This window comes from Artemia sp. Qi Xiang Cuo, chromosome 10 (assembly GCF_049724085.1).
Source record: "Artemia sp. Qi Xiang Cuo chromosome 10, ASM4972408v1, whole genome shotgun sequence".
In the NCBI taxonomy this organism is placed as follows: domain Eukaryota; kingdom Metazoa; phylum Arthropoda; class Branchiopoda; order Anostraca; family Artemiidae; genus Artemia; species Artemia sp. Qi Xiang Cuo.
In genome coordinates, this window is record NC_142803.1 from 52613134 (window position 1) to 52635062 (window position 21929).

A 21929-nucleotide genomic window follows, 5' to 3' on the forward strand; every position below is an offset into this window, starting at 1 on the left:
AGTCAAGCTTAGTCAATTATGGCTGGAGCATTCATCTTGGAACTTTCGGCTGGCAATGGCATCATCTCTAAAGGGGACAGAATTGTATTATCTCCCAACATTACAACCTCTTCAAATCTTAAAACAATTGCATGCAGCCCATCTTGGTGTGGAAAAAATTAAGCAACGGGCCCGCCGGTTAGTATGCTTGCTAGGTCTTAACATCGACATTGAGGAGTATGTTAGGAAATGCAAACGTCCTAAGAATACGCCTTCAAATAAGAATAAACCTTTAATCAACCATATTATCCCGCCTCTTCCTTGGCAGAAGGTTGCACCTGACATTTTCAAGTGGAATGGAGTGGATTTGACAATGACTTCAGATTATCATAGCCGGTTCTTTTTAAGTTGACAAGTTGAGTATCTTAACTTCAAATGCAGTAATTACAAAATTGAAAACTCATTTTGCTAGATATTGAATACCTCTGACATTGAAGATATATGGAAGTAGTAGTTATTTGAGTAGTAGTGCATAAAGGAAGTGATTAGTAGTACATAAAAGAAGCAACCCTTGTGCCTTCTTATGTATACATTTTTGAAGGTAACCAATAATAGTGTGTAAGCCAACTGAGCTTGGCTCTAGTGATTGCTTAGTGTTTGCCTCTAAGAAGTGTGGGTCCTTTTCAAAGGATAAAAAAGAAAAGAAGATGCAGCATCTTGCTATGCTTGTGTTTATGTACCATGCTTATGCTTATATAATGCTTGTGCATACTTTTACTTATGCTAACTTTATGCTTGCTTATGTGTTGCTTTATTTTGTAAGCAGCCTGGGTCATTAAATCCTATTAATACAAATGTTGTAGGGGGGGGGGGGCGTCGTTACCACAAATGCAACAAATTTTGCTCTCACTCTCTACACATTGGGCTACTCTAAGGACTGGCCTTCATTCAAACCCTTTTCAAATAAATTTTTCATCCCCTAAGCAGGATTAAATTACCCTTGCCAGAAATTACCCACTCCATATCCTACCCTAGGTAGTCAAGCTTTGCAAACATATCTCCTCTCTTCATGCCTGTTTTACCCTAGAATACAAACAAAGAGAGTCAGACATTCCCATCTGACACCCCAACTTGTGAAATTCCTGATTGACTAAAATAGAATATATCTGTTTGCATACCTCTTCCACTTGCTTACCCCTGCCATGCCCTCTATTCCATTGACCTGATAGTCTACACAAATCCAAAATTGCCTAAATCTGCCCAATCTACAAACATCCTCTGTCTAACAGAGACCCTACCAATGCTTCCCTCAGTAACCTATGCTTTTCAATACTTACCGCTCTTTCACAATTTTTACAAGCCTCTACTTCACAAAGTTGCATATGATCTACTCATTTGCCATGCAATGTCCAGCTGAAATACATCATCTAGCCTTTACAGAATAGGGAAACCAGAAGTGGTTTCATTGTCACTTAAAGATGGTATTTTTAAGGATACTTGCGAGATCTTCAGGACACCAGGTTAAAATAGGTTTGGTCAAAAAACAAGAAAACCAGAACAACCTAGCTTTGTGCAAGCATAGGTCTGTGCACTTGGACACCAATTCAGTACAACCAACTGTAATTAGTAAGGTCCAAACTCTACTGAGCTGAAGTCTGTACTGAACATAAAGTCAAAGAGTATGGGTAACGGATTTCTGCTGGATCTAATGCCAAAAAAATCCGCCTCCACCCTGTATAAAATATTTTCCTCAACACCAATGAAAAATTTCCCAATATACAACTCCTAAACTTAAATTCTACTCTCCCCAAAAATTTCTCAGATAATTCTTTCCTTGGTATGAAAATTTCTGTAAACAATTCTGCCTGGAAAATTCTCCATATTTCAATTTGAAAAAGACCTTGTTTTTATTTGATTTTTTTATTCTTTCTCAAGTCATGCTGGAAATCATGAACCCATCCAAAAAAATTTACATAGATGTCCCCCTTCCCCTCCGATAGAAATTTTTTTTCCCACAGAAAGTTCCGATATGGAGAATGTTTCCTGTGGAAAATGTTTCCTGTGTTATTTTATTAAAAATCCTTTTGTACCCCCCCCCCCCCCCCCCCCAAAAAAAAAATTAGCAAAATTCACCTTTTTCATTTTAGAATCCCCTGATGAAAGTGCAAAATTTTTGCAATACAAATTAAAAAACAAATATGAAGAATGTTTTCCTGAGAAAACATTCAAGTGGTGCAATACAGATTATCCTTATAAATCCCAAGAAATTAAAGATTTGATTCAGTATGAAAAATTCAACTAAGAAAAGACGGGAAAATAGGAAATGTTAATATGCTTTGCAACAAAGTACATAAGATGACAAGAAAAGCTGCTGCTGAGTATTACCACAAAAAATTGATAACCTTTTTGAATCAAAGCCTAGCATGTGGTATAAGGAAATAAGACAAATTTGTGGAAAATCCCCTAGTGGTGTTGATTTTTGTTCAGATTCTATTTGATAAAACAGTTGCTAACCAGCTAAATGGTCATTTGGCCAGAATTATCCAATCTTTGCTGCTTCTTGATATGAATAAAACAAACCAAGAGTATCAGAAAATTCCGCTTGATGGCGTACCTTTACCTACTATTTCTGAGGATCAAGTTTCTAGTAAAATAAAGAAACTTAAACAAACTAGTATAACTCCCATATATATTCTGTTTGAACCTACCAGAAAGTTCTCTGACAAATTTACTAAGCCACTAGCACAAGTTTCTAATTGCATGTCAACTTCTTCAGTTTACCCACAGATATGGAAAATGGGGTATGTTACTCCAATCCCTAAAAAAGATACTGAACTTAATTTGATGGTGTAAGGCCAATCACTTTGACCTCTTTATTCAGCAAAATGTACAAAGGTTTGTAGCAAATAGGCTTAAAGCTGAAGTTGAACCCCTCCTCGATCCTCATCAGTATGGTAACAGAAAGAATACATCAACCTCCCTTTATCTAGTCAGTCTTTTACATTTTATTTTTAAGCATGTTGATGAGCCTGGTAAATGACTAATAACAATTGATTTTAAAAACGGTTTCGATTTGATTGATCATAACATTTTAATTTCTAAGCTTTTAATTGATTTTAGAGTGAATCCTGTTGTTTTGAAAATCATTCAGAGTTTTTAATTAACAGGTTCTAAATTTTAAAATATAAGAAGTCTTCCTCTGAACCTGAGCCAGTTTCTTGTGGTTTACCGCAAGGTACTATTCTGAGTCCTATTTTTTTCTAGTTATGATCAATGATATTGCTAATGATTGTGAAGACTGCTGTAAATATGTTGACAACCTTACCCTTGGAGAAATTTGTGAAGCAAATGAATGTAGCAAAGCTCAAATTTTAATTGATAATGTGAAGACTAAAGCTTCCAGTTCAAATATGACAGTAAATCTTCTATTTTAACTATTTTATTTTTAAATTCTTCTGAACCAAATTTTCTACCAACTATCTCTGATTCCCTTAAAGTCAGGAAGATAAAACTCTTGGAAGTTATTATTACCAGTGATTTAAAATGGGAAGCAAACACATCTATTCTAGTAAAAAGGAGTAATGCTGGACTGCAGATGCTGAAGATTATATCGAGACATGGCGCCCCTCCAGATCATCTCCAAATATTTACTTCTTTTATTCACCCAATTCTGGAATATGCAGCTCCTGTATGGCATTTTCAACTGGCGGCTGAGCAAAGTGCCAGGCTCAGTAGAGTTCAGAAAAGAGCTCTAATGATAGTACCAAAGCAGGCAGAAATGTCATATGAAGAGCTGCTGACAAAGTTTAAAATATAAATTCTGAAAAAAGAAGGGAGAAACTCTGCATAAATTTTGGAAGAAAATCTCTGGTCCACATAATCCACGAAACCCCAAAAATTCCCCAAAGAACACATCACAAGAGATTTACTTGAAGAAAATTGTATTAATGATAGCTAGACTATATCCAGAAAGCAGGATTAGGAGATTGGACCCCCCCCCCCAAAAAAAAAAAAAAATCTCTAACATGGAAAGACATATTAAAAACGCATAAGCATAGTTTTGATGTTTTTTAGGTTTCTTTTTGCACCCCCCCCCATCACAATCCTGGATAGAGCCTTGAATGCTAGTAAAACTAAAATAAATTAAACTAAAGTTTTGTATATGCACAGGGACGCATGTAGGTACACTGTAAGCCAATTAGCCTACATAATGCGCTTACACTGAAAATTAAAATAACAATTGGATAATAGGTTTTTTAATTGTAATTTGACACCAATGACAGGTTTTGGTGTTAAACTGACAAGTTTAATGGAACAGAAAGATAAGAAGTCGTTTTGGTCCTTATCTGAGTATTAAGGTGTTTCTACAGATTAAAATTAAATATACAGTTTAATGAATTTTCTTTGAGGGGAAGGGATCTAAATAAGTTTTTTTGAAGGGGTTCATCATTTTCGGTGTGACTTGGGAAACAAAAAAAAATAAAACAATCTCTTTCAAATTGAAAGATGGAGAATTTTCCCGGCAAAATTGTTTGCAGAAATTTTCACCAAGGAAAGAATTATCTGGGGGAATTTTTGGGGAAAGCGGAATTCACGTTTAGGAGTTGTACATGGAGAAATTTTTCATTGGTGTGGAGGAAATTTTTTTTATAGAGGGTGGAGACGGATTTGTTTGGCATTAAATCAAGCAAAAATCAGTTACCCATTCTCTTTGACTTTATGTTCAATACAGACCTTAGCTCAGTAGTGTTTGGACCTTACTAATTGCAGTTGGTTCTACTGAATTGTTGTCCAGGTGCACAGACCTGTGCTTGCACAAAGTTAGGTTGTTCTGGTTTTCTTGTTTTTTGACCAAATCTATTTCAAATAGGCAATAATGGCATAAAAACCCCTACAAGCTTCCCTGATTTTGTCCCAACAACTCCTGACCTTTGCTGTCAAATCTTCAAAGATGAGTCACCTTCATTAGATGACACTAGGTCTATGACAGATGCTGATTTTCATTAGTTACTTTCTAAGAGTTCAAAAAAAAAATAAAACCTCCCAGGTCCCACAACCATCCCATCACCCTGCTTTGGAACAGGTAATACAAGCTACTTTTTGCTATCTTGGAAAGGGTTAGGTTAGGAAAAATGTAACTTCCAGTACTTGATCCAGGGCCAAAAAATAATCCAGGAAAGTATTGCCAAGCTGCTATGTTAACCCTCTGCTGATTTCTAAGTATGAGAAATTTGCCCTATTGGAATTTCGACAAAACAACATTATACCTTAATTTTTAGTTTTCAGTTTCTTTTTCTCTGGTATTAGGTTTAAAAATGTGATCCCTGATATTTAAGCTGAACTTTAAGCCATATTAATTGTTGTTTTTTCTTCTAAATTTAGGAAATGGTTGTGCAGATATTTGAAACCTCATAAATTATGATTCAGCAAAGTGTGTAGCTGAAAAATAGATTAAGCCAAAGATCTATTTTGCAAGGTTTCACTTTTATAACACACAGATTTTAAAGGGGATGAAAGGTCATTGCCTGCTAGTGAGAGAAGAAGGGGAGGAGGGTACTCCAAATACCTTTCTGGGACATAATTTCGTTTGTAGGTCCATCTCTGAAAATTTGTTTTCCTTACCTAACCTATTCCAAGATAGCAAAAAGTAGCTTGCCTTTTGATTGTCTAAAATCAGGCATAACGTTTGATATTTCAAATAACGCTAAGCATGCATGTAAGAAACATTTACATATGATGTGCTATAAGGGTTTGGATTTTCCTTGCAGTAAACATGATTGGCAAAATTTTATAAATTCTTCAATCTAGATAAGACGTCTAGTAGTAGTGCAGTTGGTTTGGCTAGAGAGTCTTTGTGGGTTTCTCACTTTCCTTCTATTTTATACTTCTGAATAAAAATGTTCATTATCATTTTGGAAGGTTTTTATTGAAAGTTATCCCCCACAGTTTTTCTCAGCACTATGTTATACCTATTTCTGCTAATGCAGTGTCTAATGCCATTTTTCAATTGAGTCCATTGATTTAGATGGGATTAGTAAGAATAATTTATGTGTTGATTTTAGTCCATTGTTGTTCTATTTGCTGTTGCTTTTTCAAATGTCACTTTGTTGCCCAGTAGCCCCAGATAGCTTCCTATGTGGCATGGTCAGTTGTATTTTAAAGCAGGGCAAGAACTGTTTTCTTTCTCTCCATGTTGCCCTATATTTGTTTCTTGTAGTCTTTGCAAAGTTTTAGAATATTTTTTTGCTGCCTTTTGTAAGTTCCAATGTTAATTTTGGGACATGCCAGTTTGGGTTTCAGACAGGCTTTGGTTGTCAGCATGCGCACAAGGTTCTGTCTTCCTTTCTAGTCCCAGCTTCAAAAAGATGTGGTGGTCTGTATATAAGGGCTCTTGATTTATCAGAAGCTGTTGTCTCTGTTTCGCATTCTCAAGCTCTTTATTCTCTGGTTTCAAATAGTGTAAATTTTTCTATTATTTATGCATTAAAGTATTGGAATGAGATTTGTTTTTCTCTGTCTCAAAACCAGTGATGATCTTTATTTAAGTTCTCTAGTTTGCATAAGGTAAGGCATTAGACGAGATGGTTATTTATCTTCCCTGTTTTTAAACTGTGTTTTTCTATTGTATTAAATAGTCTTCCAACTACATGCTTTTTAGAAAATTCTAATGTCTTATACCTTGCTTATGCAGATGACATACTTCAAAATAGATGTACATGGAAGGGGCTCTCTGATTCTGTTTATTTTGTTGCCTCTTCTTTTTCCATGATTGGAGTTCCTCTCTTTTTATGTTATGTCTTCTTCTAGATCACCACTTAGTCATCAAAATTTTTCTATACCTTTCACTAAATACCTTAAATGGTTGGGATTCTTGATTACAAGTCATTTATAGTTGTTTTGTTTGTTTGCAGTTTCTGGTGCTAAATTTGAACTCCTGATTGGGTATCCAAAAATTGTTGCTAACAGGAGTGGATATAACAATAAAGCACTTGCAAAACTGTACTCAAGCAATTGCAACCACTCCATCTTATCTTTATCTGTTTTTTTTCTTAAAATTTTCCTCAAAAAAGATATCCTAGCTCTGCTCAGAGTGTTTTCGGCATTTGAGACTTTTACTTTATTTGCCGCCATGGTGTAAGAATAGAAAAATTGTACTGAATTTTATGTAATTTTACAGATATATTAGACAGTACTCGATTTTATAGGTTGATCCCTAATGTTTGTATTTTCATCATAAGTTCCAATTTTGTAGACTCAATGAGCAATCTATGAACAAAATAATAGCAACCATAGCGCAGTTGGTCAAAATGTACCTACCTTACCAGTACTTTTTAACATTTTTTCTAGTTTTCTTTTTTTATTTATTTCTTTTTATAGGTTTTTGGTTCAATGTTTGGAGTTTGCAAGTCACCAATTGCATGATTTTGACAAGAAAAAACACGTGAAGACTTCTGGGAACTGTTGAAATGACCGAAGAGATAAATCCTCTTGAGTTTGTTGCTATTAAGCTTGGTAAGTTTGCCAGTTTTGTTTAAAAAAATATTCACCAGATATCTAGTCACTTACTTTTTGCTGGTGGAATGTGTTGTGAATTCCAATAAGTGAACATTTAAATTTTTCAGTTTAAAAAAGTGAATTTTAAGTTCATAAAATTTAAATGTCAAGGAATTCCTTGGATTCCAAAGAAAAAATGTTTAAAAAAGGATCAATATTCAATCCTAAACAAGCCCAAATTAAGTCTGATTATAAGTCAAACTTGCTGGAGACAATAATTACTATGCATGGTAAATTAAACCTAAAACTAGCAGAAACTAAATAAATGAGATCAAATTTATGACAAAATTAAGTTAAATTGAATTATACAGTTAAAATAGGAATAAATATACTACAAATGATTGCAAAGCACCCACTTTCTAAAAGTCTCAAACACCATAATGATATCTGTAATCGGTGAGGTGGCATTGGAAAGGTTATCTGTCCTTTTTGGGCACATTGAGCCACAAGTTAAATTAAATTCTAAAGTTAAAATAGAAATAAATATAGGCTACAACACAAATAATTGCAAAGCTCTCACTTCCTAAAAGTCCCAAACACCAGAACGATATCTGTAATAGGAGAGGTGGCATACGAGGGGTTGTCTCTCCTTTTTGGGCACATTGGGGCACAAGTTAAATTAAATTCTAAAGTTAAGATAGAAATAAAAATAAAAAACAAATAATTGCAAAGCTCCCACTTCATAAAAGTCCAAAACACCACAACAATATCTGTAATGGGGGAGGTGGCATAGGAAAGGTTATTTGTCCATTTTTGTGGACTAACTGTGGAAATAGGAAATCTGTTCCATTTTGTTTCCAGTATAGTAAGTTGTGCTTGATTTTGTGCTCAAATATTGGTTAAAAAAGATTGGAGGACAAGGGGTGTCAAAGGGGAAGTATCAACGCTTTGAACTTTCTATACTTCAGTCTCATAGGTTTTTTCCATTTAAAACCAGTTATGCCTAAGTAAGAGACTACTAAAATCATCATGTTGTTGACAATACTCCCAAAATGAACCCCAAATCGGGTAAAATAAAATAGTCCCTGAGCATATTATCCTGCTCAGTCTGAAGGAGACCCATTTGAAATTTTTTCAAGTGGAGAGTGAAAGGTTGATTAATTATAACAGGGTACGAAGCAACCAAGGCCTTGTTCAGGGGCGGAGTGAGTTGGTTGGGTATTTAGATCCCCCCTCCCCGAAATTTTTGTCCGACTCATAAAAATGTAACAAAAATGAATAAAAAACAAATGTTTGTTGTGATTTTTAAAGTTTTTCTTTTTGTAACCCCCCCCCCCCCCGGAAACAAATCCTGATTACGTTCTTGCAAGCAACTCAAGTCAGATAGTGGCCCATGGGATTTATACAAAACACCCTAAAGTCTTGAGTTCTTGGTAAATCCAAAATGGGAAACCAGAGCAGAACTGTTTAGTGAATCAGATGACAAATGAGCTAAGCTAAAGCTGTGGTATTATAGCCATGCTGTTGAAAGATGTGCTAGATCCAATATTCTCAGTGATTTAGTATAAAAGCAAGCTAAATCTTGATTTGGTAAAAAAAAAAAAAAACACTAAAAATAGTTACAATTAATTTCTTTTCAATTTAAAATTTGGCTTGATTGTTACTTTAATTCTTCTTCTTTTTGGGTTTCCGTTTAATTTTTCATTGAGTATTCTGCTATTCTCAAATTTGAATTGTCAAACAACTTTTTTAAAGTTGGTTTTAAGCCTCCACGTTGCTTTTTACTTTATTTGAAAACATTTTCCTGCAAACCCGTGAAGAAAAATTGAAAAATGACAAGGAAGCTCATGAAAAGGCTTTTTGGGTTGGGGCTGAATTTATAGAGTTAGTTTTTGGAGGCTTTCATTAGAATGCTCATTTGAACTGAAATATAAAGCTCTAGTGCAGGTTTCAAATAATGGAAAGGATATATCCTCCACAAAGGGATGATTTCTACTATTTAGTACTGAAAAATTTAATACTTGAAAATGCTGTTGCTGAATTCTTCTGTTTTCAAAGATCATGCTATTGTTTGGTAGTGTATTTGTTCTAATTAGAAATTAATTCATTGATATATATATATATATATATATATATATATATATATATATATATATATATATATATATATATATATATATATATATATATATATATATATATATATATATATATATATATATATATATATATATATATATATATATATATATATATATATATATATATATATATATATATATATATATATATATATATATATATATATATATATATATATATATATATATATATATATATATATATATATATATATATATATATATATATATATATATATATATATATATATATATATATATATATATATATATTGTCATGTAACCTCTCTTCGTTTAGGCAAATTTGTTTGGGATTACAACACTCTTCTTGCTGCAGATACGGTAGTATCCAGTGCTGTGATTTTTTATATAATCATAAAACTGTGGTGAAAAACAGATTTTATTTTAAAGATTAAGAGATTGGGTTGGTGGCAGTCTATTCGATATTTGGGATAAGTATGAATATGATATCACAGAAAGACAATAATTGCTTTTATTATTACTTTTTGAGTGGCATGATTGTAACTGAGTCCCAGTGAAGTTACTATTCTGAAGAAGTCTTACTTGTAACTAATATTTGGAATTGCCATTGGCTACAGATTTTTCATTTGAAAAGAACCAGTTTAATGAATGTCTTAAGAAGAGATTAAAAACTTCTTATTTCCGTCACGCTAATATTAATCAATGCTAGTTAGATTGCTATATATATGTCCATATGTATATATATCTTTCTTTTTTTTAGAAGTCGAAGCTGAGGATGAGATCTCTGGAATTACTGATTTCAATTCCCAACCTGATTATAATGATACCCTCAAGACCAAATTTTTGCTTTCAGAGCCTGCGGAAAGCCCTAAGTTTGATTTATACGAAATGGCTTTAAATGATCCAGGTATATTTCCATGTATTAAAACAAGTAAATTCTATTGATTCTAATTGAATAGTATGTTTTATACGTTAAGGAAATACACCTATTATCATAGGTGGCATGATAGTGTTCCATAAGTAAAGAGCAATATGGGGACAAAGTATTAATGGTATTATGTTTTCTTCAGTTCACTTGTTTTTGTTTTTCTTGGAATCGTTTTTCAGAAGTAACAGTCGTGTTTTACAGTGATGATAAATTGTTTTTGGAAGCAAAAATTCTGTTTTATAAGCTTTAAAGGGAGACATTCTTTTTGATGTTTCCTTAGAATTTCTGAAAGCTTGTATAATTTTTAGATCCATAATGATTTATAGTTTTATAATTTTGATCAATTATACACCTGAAATAAAAGTATTAGGAACTTGTTGAATCATCCTTTTTTTGCACAGAAAACTTACAAGTTTCAATCACTAACTTAGACTAATTGAGACAAAAGGATTTGTTAAAAAAAAATCCTAAAAAGTACATAAAAAGTAAATATGCATTCTCAACCACGAAATATATTCACGTGATGGTAGCTGAAATTATCGCTCACAAGTTTACATTTTATTATCAAATAGTCATAATGAATGTTTTAGACTCAAAATTGTGGAGCAGCTTTGGTATACAACACTCATCAATGACTTTCATGTGTTTCGCTAGTAGTTTGTCACTTATATTCCGTAAATGATATAAAATGAAGAAAAATCGAACAGTAAATGGAAGTGTACTACTGTACTTATGGTGTGTTGTTCTAAATGTGCTTTTTGAAAATACGAGCATGTTTATAAAAAGCTGCAAAAGCCAATAAATATCTGGTACAATGGAATATATAGTCTTCATGCTGTTCATGAGTGCTTTCTGTTTGTCTGAGAAGAAGACATATTTGAATCAATTCCTTAATAAACTTTGTAATTCAAAGTGGAAAAATATAAAATAAAAGTATATTTCAAATGCAAAATAGCCGAAACCAACTATCTGTATTACAACCTGTACAATGTTTTGAATATCTATTCTAGGTATCACTAATGCATCATCGCCCCTGACTGGCCCATTCGAACAAACAAATGATATTCCATGCATGCAAAATTTTTCAAATATACACTTTAAACAATGTACAGAGTCAAACTACAACGATGAGGCAGCAGTTAACACCACCGTTTATGATGAGTCCAATGTTTCAAACCGAGAGGACCCTGAGCCAGAGCCAAGAGACGTTGCAAGTGCTACGACCAAAATATTGCCTAGCAAAAAGCAGTTATATAAGTGCCCAGTGTGTAGCAAATATTACCAAAATGGTTTTTTGTCAATACATATGAGGATTCATACTAGGAAAAAGTTGGTTAATACCAAGAAAATATTTTATGAGTGTGATGCTTGTGATAAAACTTTTACCCAAAAGCAAAGTTTGGATGTTCATCAAAGAATCCACAGAGGTGAAAAACCTTACATGTGTGATGTGTGCAAGAAAAGATTCCGCACAAGTTCCGCATTAGTTCCGCACCAAAGAATTCATACTGGGGAGAAACCTTACATGTGCGATTTATGCAAGATGAATTTCCGTACAACTAGTCAGTTGTCCAAACACAAAAGAAAGTCATGCTTGAAAGTCATGGATCATACCAAAGAAATATCTTATGAGTGTGATACTTGTAATAAAACTTTTTCCTCAAAGGCTAATTTGGATATTCATCAAAGAATTCATAGAGGAGAAAAACCTTACATGTGTGATATTTGTAATAAAAATTTTTCCTCAAAGGCTAGTTTGGATGTTCATCAAAGAATTCATAGAGGGGAAAAACCTTACATGTGTGATGTATGTAATAAAAGAGTCCGCACAAGTAGCGCATTATCTGTACACCAAAGAAATCATGCTGCAGAAAAGCCTTTTGAATGTGACATTTGTAAGCACCGATTCAGCAGAAAAGATTATCTCACTGCCCACCAAAGAATTCACACTGGGGAGAAACCTTTCATGTGCGATATATGCAAGATTAGTTTCCGCTCAAATAGTCAGTTGTCTATACACAAAAGAAATTCATGCCGGGGGAAAACCTTTTGAATGTGGCATTTGTAAGAAACGATTCCTTGCTCATTTTGATTTATCTGAACACTACCGAATCCATACTGGGGAGACCTGCATTCATGGGATATATGCAAGAAAAGATTCCGAAAAAGCTCCACATTGTCTCAACGCCTAAGAACTCTTACAGGCTAAGGATTCTTTGAGTGTGACACTAGTAAGAAAAATTCATCCAAAAGTATCGTTCGTTTCGACATCAATGAACTAACTTTTTGGATAAAGCCGGAATTTTAATACCATTGAGAGCACAAGCGCTGCCTAAGTAGAGAGCAAAATGAGCTCTATGTTTTATTTTTTCACAATGCCACTTCGTATGGGAGTTGTCATAGAAACTTTGGAATGAGCTCATTCGATGGAGCATTGAAAGTTCTTGTATCCTTTGTAAAAGTCAAAAGTGGATAGAAGACGGCCATCTACCTCCCCTTGCCCTTTTAAATACCCTTTCCTTGCCTCATCACAGGCCCCCCAGAATAACAAGGCCCCTCAGAGCCCCTGGAGCAAGGGTTGTAAATCATGCGATCCTGAGAGGCATAGTAACCGGGTCTTTCAACTATACTGAACAAAATATCATTCTCAAAATTTAGATAGGTTGTCTTTGGGAGAGTGCCGAAAAAGGGGCACGGGAGGAGGGCTTTTCGTCTTCCAATCACTTACTCTTAAAGAGGCTCTAGAGTTTTAAATCGAATGAACCCTCCAAAGCTTCTGTTATAACTCCTGTCATACGAAGTGACATGGTGAAAAGAAAAAAAAAAAATAATACGTAAAGCACACTTCGCTCCTATCATCTGGGCAGTGGTAGATGCCTAGAATTTGTAGTTTTGGGCTCAAAGTGTCTGGCTTTTTAAGACATATCTTCCATGTTTTGTTTTTGAAAGATTTTTTTCAAATCCTGTGATATATTGAATAAACAGAAGCTTAAATATCTTACTTCTTATTGAATTTTGGAGCTATTGCGGACCTAGGTCTGAACTTCTTCTGATTTGGGCATATGGTCTGATGAAATTTTAAATGTCAAACTTATAGAATAAAGCTGCATCCATATTTAAGCAGTATTTTATATATATATATATATATATATATATATATATATATATATATATATATATATATATATATATATATATATATATATATATATATATATATATATATATATATATATATATATATATATATATATATATATATATATATATATATATATATATATATATATAGAGAGAGAGAGAGAGAGAGAGAGAGAGAGAGAGAGAGAGAGAGAGAGAGAGAGAGAGAAAGGTATTCAAAAAGAGAAAAAGGTATTCAAAAGGCCTATTGAATATCGGAACCTGCAATATTCATGCAGTGCATAATGCATTCCTGAAAGGGCTACAAGAACTCGGGGAGAAGTGCTCTGAAATGATCATTGCTGTTTACCACTTTTTCAGCAGATGACCAGCTCGCTCTGATGATTTCAGCGAGTGCTAATGGAAAGCTAAAGTTCCTCAGCATAAGTTTGTGAAGCACGTCCCCACGAGATGGTTCACCACACGAGAAGCAGCTAGCCGCTTGATCGAACAGTGGCCTGCATTGACAGAATATTTCCTAGAATTCGTGCCAAAGAAAAATAGTCTGAAGTACCTGATGTAAAATGCAAAATATTTGAAAATTGTAAGTTGGCTAAAAAAGCAAACAATGAAAGCCAAAATTGAGTTCATTATAAGCTCTGCAGCAATTTTCACCGCTTTTACTGGTGTATTTCAATGACAGGAGCCATTAATACATGTGGTACACTTTGAGCTGAGATGGTTATGCACAGTTCTTTTGGGGCAGATTGTGCCGGCTGATGATGTCAATCTCTGGATCCTCGGTAGTTTTGAAGGCTTAGATAGTACTGCAGATGTTTACCTACAGCAACCCTTGCGTAATGAATGGGTACTGGCTGCCCTGGATTCTTCGAAAGTTATTCTGAAAGACAGGACAAGTTTTTTTCCTGAGAATCAGGAAGCATATCAAAGCTGCTGTACAGTACCTGCGGATAAATTGCCCTGTGAACAACGAGTTTTTCCGAAGCCTTGCCTGCCTAAGCCCTCCCAGTCCAGATTGCCAAAGAGTTAGTTGTAGGGATATCCTCCACATCGCAAGAGAACTTCCATTCGAGACAGACCTCGAAAAAGTCCAGGGAGAATGATTGTTATTACAGTCAGATCCCGTGCCGCCACCCATGGAAAGTAATCGAATTAACAGCTATTGGCAAAAGATCCTAGAACTGAAGACACGATCTAGTGAAACCAAATATCAGTCCTTAGGTTGGATCATGGTCCGACCTAAATGAATGAATTGAAAAATTTTTTTTAAAAGGAAATGTCTGAGATTTTGTTTTGGGGGAGATGGGGCGATGAGAGAAGGGTGTCTGAGACTAGTTATAGTGTGGTACTGTGGCGTGAATTGTTTGCGGAGACCCGAATGAATGAGTTGAAATAAAATTTTTAGCAAAAAATGTCTGAAGTGTTTTGGGGGTGATGGGGAGATGCCAGAGGGGTGCTAGAGAGTAATTAGTGCTGTACTGTGGCGTGAATTGCTCGCGAAATCCAGAATGAATGACTTGAAGCAAAACTTTTATGGAAAAATGTCTGGAAATTGTTTTGGGGGAGATGGGGCGATGAGAGAGGGATGCTAGAGAGTAGTTATAGTGTGGTACTGTGGCGTGATTTGCTTGCGAAACCCCGAATGAATGACTTGAAGTAAAATTTTTAACGAAAAATGTCTGGAAAGTTTTGGGGGAGATGGGGCGATGACTGTGGGGTGCTAGAAAGTAGTTATAGTGCAGTACTGTGGACTGGATCGCTTGCAAAAACTCCAGTGAATGACTTGAAGTAAAGTTTTTAACAAGAAATGTCTAAAAGTGTTTTGGGGGCGATGACTGAGGGGTGTTAAAGAGTACCTATAGTGTGATACTGTGGCGTGAATTGCTTGCGAAAAATCCGAATGAATGACTTGAAATAAAATAAATAACAAGAAATGTCTAAAAAGTGTTTTGGGGGAGATAGGGGCGATGACAGACGTGTGTCACAGGGGGCAGTAATAGTATGGTAATATGAGGGCGAATTGCTTAGAGTGTCAAACACTAGTAAAGAAGAGGGGTTGCTCTGTTTTCGAAAATTTAGTATTTAATGGGATATTTTAGCTTATTTTCAGAGTGAGAAGATTGAAAATGTCTTAGGGGTTGAGGGTTGGTGTCATGTCGAGGGCTGGTGCTAGTGTGAAAATAGTGTCGTAGTGCCATTCCGCTCTGGGCCATAAGTATACTTTTTAGCGGTTTGGGTATCTACCCTTCTCTTAAGATGATCTTCCAAGCTCTCCCATTAGGTATCTTTGCTTAAGATACACATCGCCGTTAATACGCAGCACATGTGTGTGTGCCGTGATGGAGCCCCATGGGATCCTATTAGTCTAGCTTACGAGACACACTGGCATCATTCATGTTAGACTTGGTCATGGAAATTCTGGGAATCTTCCAGAAAAAACATGCACCAAATTCGCTAGGAATCATGCCACTAAAGAATAAATATTAGAACGTCTGGAATCTTGGATGGGTTGCCAGGGGTGTGAATTTTGCTAGTTTGACTCCTAAAAATTGCATCTATTATCAAGGCTCCCTCTGAAAATGATTGCTAGGTGAAGGCTGGAATCTATTGTTTGGGTATTTTTAAATATCCATACGTTTAACTCAAAGAAATGGATATTTTTGTTAAAAGTCTTTCAAATAATACCTCTTTATGTGGTTTAAATATACCACTAACATTAGCTCGCACGGGGGGTGCGGGGGAGGGGGTTTGGTGCCGTATGGTGATGGATGGGGGTGGTGCCATGGTGATGTGACGTGTTTCTTGGGGGCATCAGGATAGGCTTGGGTTGCAAAAACTTGAATCACATGATTTAAAGGCATAGTTTTTTATTAGGAAATACCTGAAACATTTCTTGGGGGAGATGTAGCATTGTCATGGAGGTGTTTAATATCATCCCTAATTTACCAAGGTGGTATGCATTGTCATTGACTAGTATACTCTAGAGCTTAAAGATAAGATGGGGGGTGTTAATTGGATTTTTTGCTAGAGGGGGATTTAAAGCTAACAATACTCAATGAAACGGTGTATTTCATTAACAGTCTTTCAATAATACCTTTTACTATGGCTTAAATATATCACTAATATCAGGTCATCCAGGGGGGGGGGGGGGTGTCACATGGGTAAATTGCCACGGCGGTGTGGAGTATTTTGTGGGACATTATGATTGGCTTTGGTTGCTAAAAATTGAATCACGGGATTTAAAGACATAATTTTTAATATGAAATGTTTGAAAAATGTCTTGGTGGAGATGATGTCTTGTAGGGGGTGGGGGAGCCATGTAATGTCATTGTTGGGGGTCGAACTACAGCTTAAAAGTTAGGGTGGAGACATTAAGTAATTTTTCCCATGGAAGAGTTGAAAATCTAACAGGTAGTAAAAGAAATGGATATTTTCCTTAAGAGCTCTTAATATGTCTTAAATTTACATCTAATATCAACGTTATTCCTCAGATTTTGCATGCGAGAGGGAGGGGGTGTAGTGTTGCAATAGTGTGAAATTTAAAAACCCACGTAAAGAAACCATACATTTTCGTTTTATCGTTATTAATATCTTGAGAGCAAATGTCTCCTGTAGTGTATCAAATTGGGAGAGTAACGCATCATTCTAACGAGTGCCGAAAAATGGGGAATCTTAGCTGTCACGCAATAGCTTATTTTTGGAACGTGGTTCCTGATACAAAATATTGGAAATGGCTTGATGGACGACTTGCTTGGGGCACTGTACCATTGGAAGGTATTGACCTTTCGAGTCCTGGCAGGGTCATAACTATAGGAAAAAAAAATATGAAAGGTGTTTTGAGTGAAAAAATGAAACGCCGAAAAAAGAAAATGTCTCGAGGCTTTTGGGCGAAATTATCTGGCAGTGATGGCTGTGCCGTCCATGCGTAAGATATGCTGACCTTACATAAAGTGTGTGCCGCCATTAAGTTAATGAAAAAAACGCCTTGGGGATTTCGGGCGAAAAAAGTACCACATGACAGTGTTGTACAATAATGACATAACGTTTGAGCTGTCATTATATTAAAAGCAGGTATTCCCCACCGGGTTCCTTTCGCAATGTACCTATCTCTCCGTTTGAAACGGAGTAAGTCGTGTAACGTCATTGGAGTGCAGAGGGGTGTGTCATTGAGTCTTGACAACTGTGTCCATTTAATAGAACCGGTATTCGTATTGTGTAGGTGTGACGGATTGAGGGTTTGGTAGCTCCACTTAGCTGACCCTTTAAAGGCGAGGGTGTGTCACATGGTGTAGCATGCGGTTGGAACGGGGCTGTGACGTCAGAGGGCATGCGCTTGAATTCTAGTGGAAAAGGAGTGACATGCGCTTGAAACTGGAGAGGACATGCGCTCGGAAGCAGAGTGGTCCCACTACTTCCAAATTCAAACTTCCAAACGTCATTTGAGTTTTATTGAATACTATACGTGTTTGAACAGTCCTGGGAAAGAAGTAATAAAATTAAACTGAATATTCAATCTATAGCCTATAATTATGCTAACTGCTAAAGCTCAGCAATTCAAAATTTTATTTCACTGTAATTTTATTTTAATGTCAATATTGTAAGTACAGAAGAATATATTTATAATTAAATTCGTTTTCAGTAAAGTACAAATGACGTAGTAGGCTTTAGCCTATGAGAGTTAGAGGAGGGAGAAGAGGGCTGTTGCCAAACTCTTGTTTGTAGTGATATTGGTTCATTTTAAATTTGATTCAAATAATATAATCTTAATTTTACTGGCTTTAAGATTTTTTGCTCATTTATATAAGTAACTGTTGTATGTTTGTTCCCTATGATTGTTTATTTAATTTATGTTCGTTTTTGGTTTGATTAATTCTTTAATAGTAATTTCTGTTCGTTTTGGGTTTGAATCATTAGAGAAATATATTTCTGTTCGCATTAAGTTTAATATTGCTTCCGAAACTTCTTTTTTGGAAAGTTTTTTTTCTTATTAATTTCTGTTCGTTTTTTATTGCCAAAGGTTCAAGTTTTTTAACATTCCCGTTTTCAACATTAAAGTTTTTTTTTCAATATCAAAGTTTTATCAAATATCCAAGCATTAAAGCGATTTTTTTCAACATTACAGTGTCGAAATTAAACATCCCCCTCAACATTCCCTAAAAGCAGTCACAAGTAGATTTAGTAGCAGCTGCAAGCAGTCGAAGTCACAGTTGCAAGTTGTCGCAGGTGGTAGTAGTCACATTTGTAGTCGCAATCAGTCTCATTTGCAGCGACACTAGTAGCAGTAGTAGTAGTGGTCTTTAAAATTTCAAGTTAATACCCTTACCCTTTCACAGATACGTCTGTTTGATAACTTGCATACAGATAGTTTCTTTTGATTTAGCTCAACATTTCCCAAAATTTTCAGGGAAATATCAACATTACCCTCAATACCCGTAGCCTTTTCGGACACACTAAGGACCAAACATCCCCCCCCCCTTTCCCAATGATAAGTCCAGCATGTAAAAAATTGACAGATTGTATAATGTGCATTCCTTGTCCCGGGGGCTGTGTGGACATAGCATCACCAGAGGCATAGATATTTGACTTTGGGACTATGTCGAATAAAACGATTTTTAAAAATCTCTATCAGTGTTAAAGGAAACATCTAGAAGGACAAGAGGAGGGGAGTCGCCTTTCTTTCCTTTGTCAAAATACCTATAAACACGCCATTGAAGCTTCAACTTAATACCCTCAGCCGTTCCCTAGATATTGCTGTAGTGTGCTTTTGACAACCCTCGTGCATATAGTATTCTTTAATTTTTGTTTGACAGCTCCCTAGACATTTTCTAAAAGTTTACGTTAATATTCTCAGCCTTTTTGGAGATTCAGGATCAAACATACACCCTTTCACTAATAACCAACCTTATATATGAACATTGGGCAATTATACAACTTACAACACTTGCCCCAGGGGTTCTGGGAGGTTACTTCGTCCCCGGAGGTTTTTGTTATTTGACTATTTTGCACAAGATGGCTAAACAAAATTTTGCTCAAATATCTTTGGAGGGAGGGCAGCTAAGAAGGAAATGGGAGGGGGACTGGTTAACCTCAGCTGTTTTGTAATATTGTACATACGACCTTTTGATAGACAGGATGCGCATAGTATTTTTAGATGTAGTGTAACATGTTCCTCAATATTTCCTGAAATTTCACCTTAATACCCTTTGAATCTCGAACGCACCTAGAATCAAACACACCCCTCTCCATTTCCAAATGATAAATCCTGCATTTAAAAAATACTGATTTGTATAATAAGTAATCCTTGGCCTGGGGGCTTTGGGGGGCATTGCATCTCAAGAGGCATAGTTATCACACCTTTCGACAGTTTTGAACAAAGTCGTATTTTAAAAATTTTGATTAGAGATGGGGAAAGGGAGCATCTAAACATGGCCAGATCTTTGACATCCCCAGAAATTTGTCAACTTAATACTCTCAGCTAGACACCGGCGCCGCGCCGGCAGATCGACCGAACGCCGCCGACGAGAGGCCCGGTCGAACGCCGCCGAAGTATCGTACCGCCGCCGGCGTTCCGAAGGCGCGCCGCCACCGGCAGAGGCGGCGGCGTTCGGTCGACTTTAAAGTAATTTTGCGGCAATTCTTTATTGCGTCAACTGCAAAGTCGGAGCTTTGCCTTCTCGTGTGGTTTATTATTTCGATTTTCCTGATTAGAAAGCAAGCAGGGCATCCACTATCCCCGAATTTTCGGGTGTTTCTCCAAAAAAAAGTTGGTTACCCGAATTCCCGAAAATCACGCAATTACGGTGCTAACCCTAGCGATTTATCACCTGTTACTTTCCCTGCCAAATATTGCTTTTCATGCCATAACTCATCACTACTCTGTTGTTCATTAATTTTTGTCTCTTTTTTTACTTTGCATAAAAACCAAACAGATGCAATATGCATTTGCAGATATTGCAATATACACAGTTCTTCATATGTTGTCAAAAAAAGTATCGTCTTTATGAAATGAGTTTAAATCATTTCGAATGCAGTTTCCCAATCGCTATTTCTTACATCATTCGAAGTCAAGAATTTTATTTTACAGTCGAATAGAATTATAGAACGCATTCACTACTATACAGCTTCAGCCTTCAGTTGGATTTTGAAATTGACAGCCGACAGATTGTTTCTACAGCTGAATTGTAAGTTTGCAGATTTTTTTTTGTTTGTTGTTTTTAGATAAAATTTTCTTAATGTTTAATACCCAATTTTTGAACGCATGATATAAAATACAATCTTCTTTCTTAAAACTTTTTACCCCCCCCCCCCCCACAAAAAGAACCTTGTTTTGAGACAAAATTTAGCTATAGACTAAGCTTGTACAAGCTATGTACAAGGTTAGGGAATTAAAGATCGAACCGGAAGTTACCCCAAAAATATGATTCATAAATAAATTGTAAATTATTGCTTATAGAGGGGGGGATGGGGGGCTATCATTTTTAAATGATGATACCTTTTTTTTTGAAAGCAGGGATTCCAAAAAGATAATTATTTTTTTCATTTAAAGCTGAGACAGAAGAAAATAATATCAAATTCCCTGGAAACCATTGAAATATTTTGATAGACTCAGGGCCCCTCATTAGGACTTGTTCATTGTTTTGGGTATTGTTGTGAAGCGTTATTTGTGGTATATGGGGGTTGTAGTCTTAGATGCCTTTATTCTCCCTTTATAGGGGAGATAAACTCTGGCCCTAAGGTAATTGAACTTTGGTAGCGTGCCTTAGGCTATGACCGAACTAATGAGGCGTACCAACTGAGTATGTTCGAGAGGCTAAAAATAGATCGTAGAGAGTTCGTCTAAAATACAATACTTTTATTCATTTACCATATAATCAAATCAGATATATTCTGGCTACTGGGACTGGCTGTCCCAAGTAGCCCACAAGTCTCAATAAAACAACAATAAAATATAGATAAGATACTTAGACACTTACGGTTATAAGACAAAGTCCAAGGTATTTCTAATGAGAAAACAAACGGGCAGAGGTTCACCCGGCAAGTCAAAAAGTCTGCCTTCAGTCCCAAAAATCGGGGTATATATATGAAAAACCTAACCACGTCCTTCCGGTAAATTGACGCATTTAGCCAGGAAATTGGTTATTGAGAAAGTTCCCTCCAAGCCCACACATTCCACGATTTGTATCCTTATCTTAAAAAGTATTATTTTGAAAACTTTATATTTGCGTCATATATAGTTTTACTAATTTAATAATTAACTAAATAAG

At 35.6% G+C, this 21929-nt stretch overlaps 1 protein-coding gene across 1 annotated transcript; it reads left to right on the forward strand.

The window, feature by feature from the left end:
• Positions 1-7355: 7355 nt before the first annotated feature.
• Positions 7356-13520, forward strand: LOC148947879 (uncharacterized). The gene is made up of 4 exons (XM_089095125.1): positions 7356-7491; positions 10357-10503; positions 11535-11999; positions 12348-13520. The coding sequence occupies exons 1-4, from the start codon at positions 7446-7448 to the stop codon at positions 12575-12577; spliced, it is 888 nt and encodes a 295-aa protein (XP_088951251.1). The 5' UTR covers positions 7356-7445; the 3' UTR covers positions 12578-13520.
• Positions 13521-21929: the final 8409 nt, after the last annotated feature.

Excerpts from the sequence above, each read along its gene's own strand:
- LOC148947879 (XM_089095125.1), top strand. The coding sequence starts at position 7,446 with ATGACCGAAGAGATAAATCCTCTTGAGTTTGTTGCTATTAAGCTTG. Across the intron at positions 7,492-10,356 it reads GTTTGTTGCTATTAAGCTTG|AAGTCGAAGCTGAGGATGAG; the intron begins GTAAGTTTGCCA and ends TCTTTTTTTTAG. Across the intron at positions 10,504-11,534 it reads AATGGCTTTAAATGATCCAG|GTATCACTAATGCATCATCG; the intron begins GTATATTTCCAT and ends TATCTATTCTAG.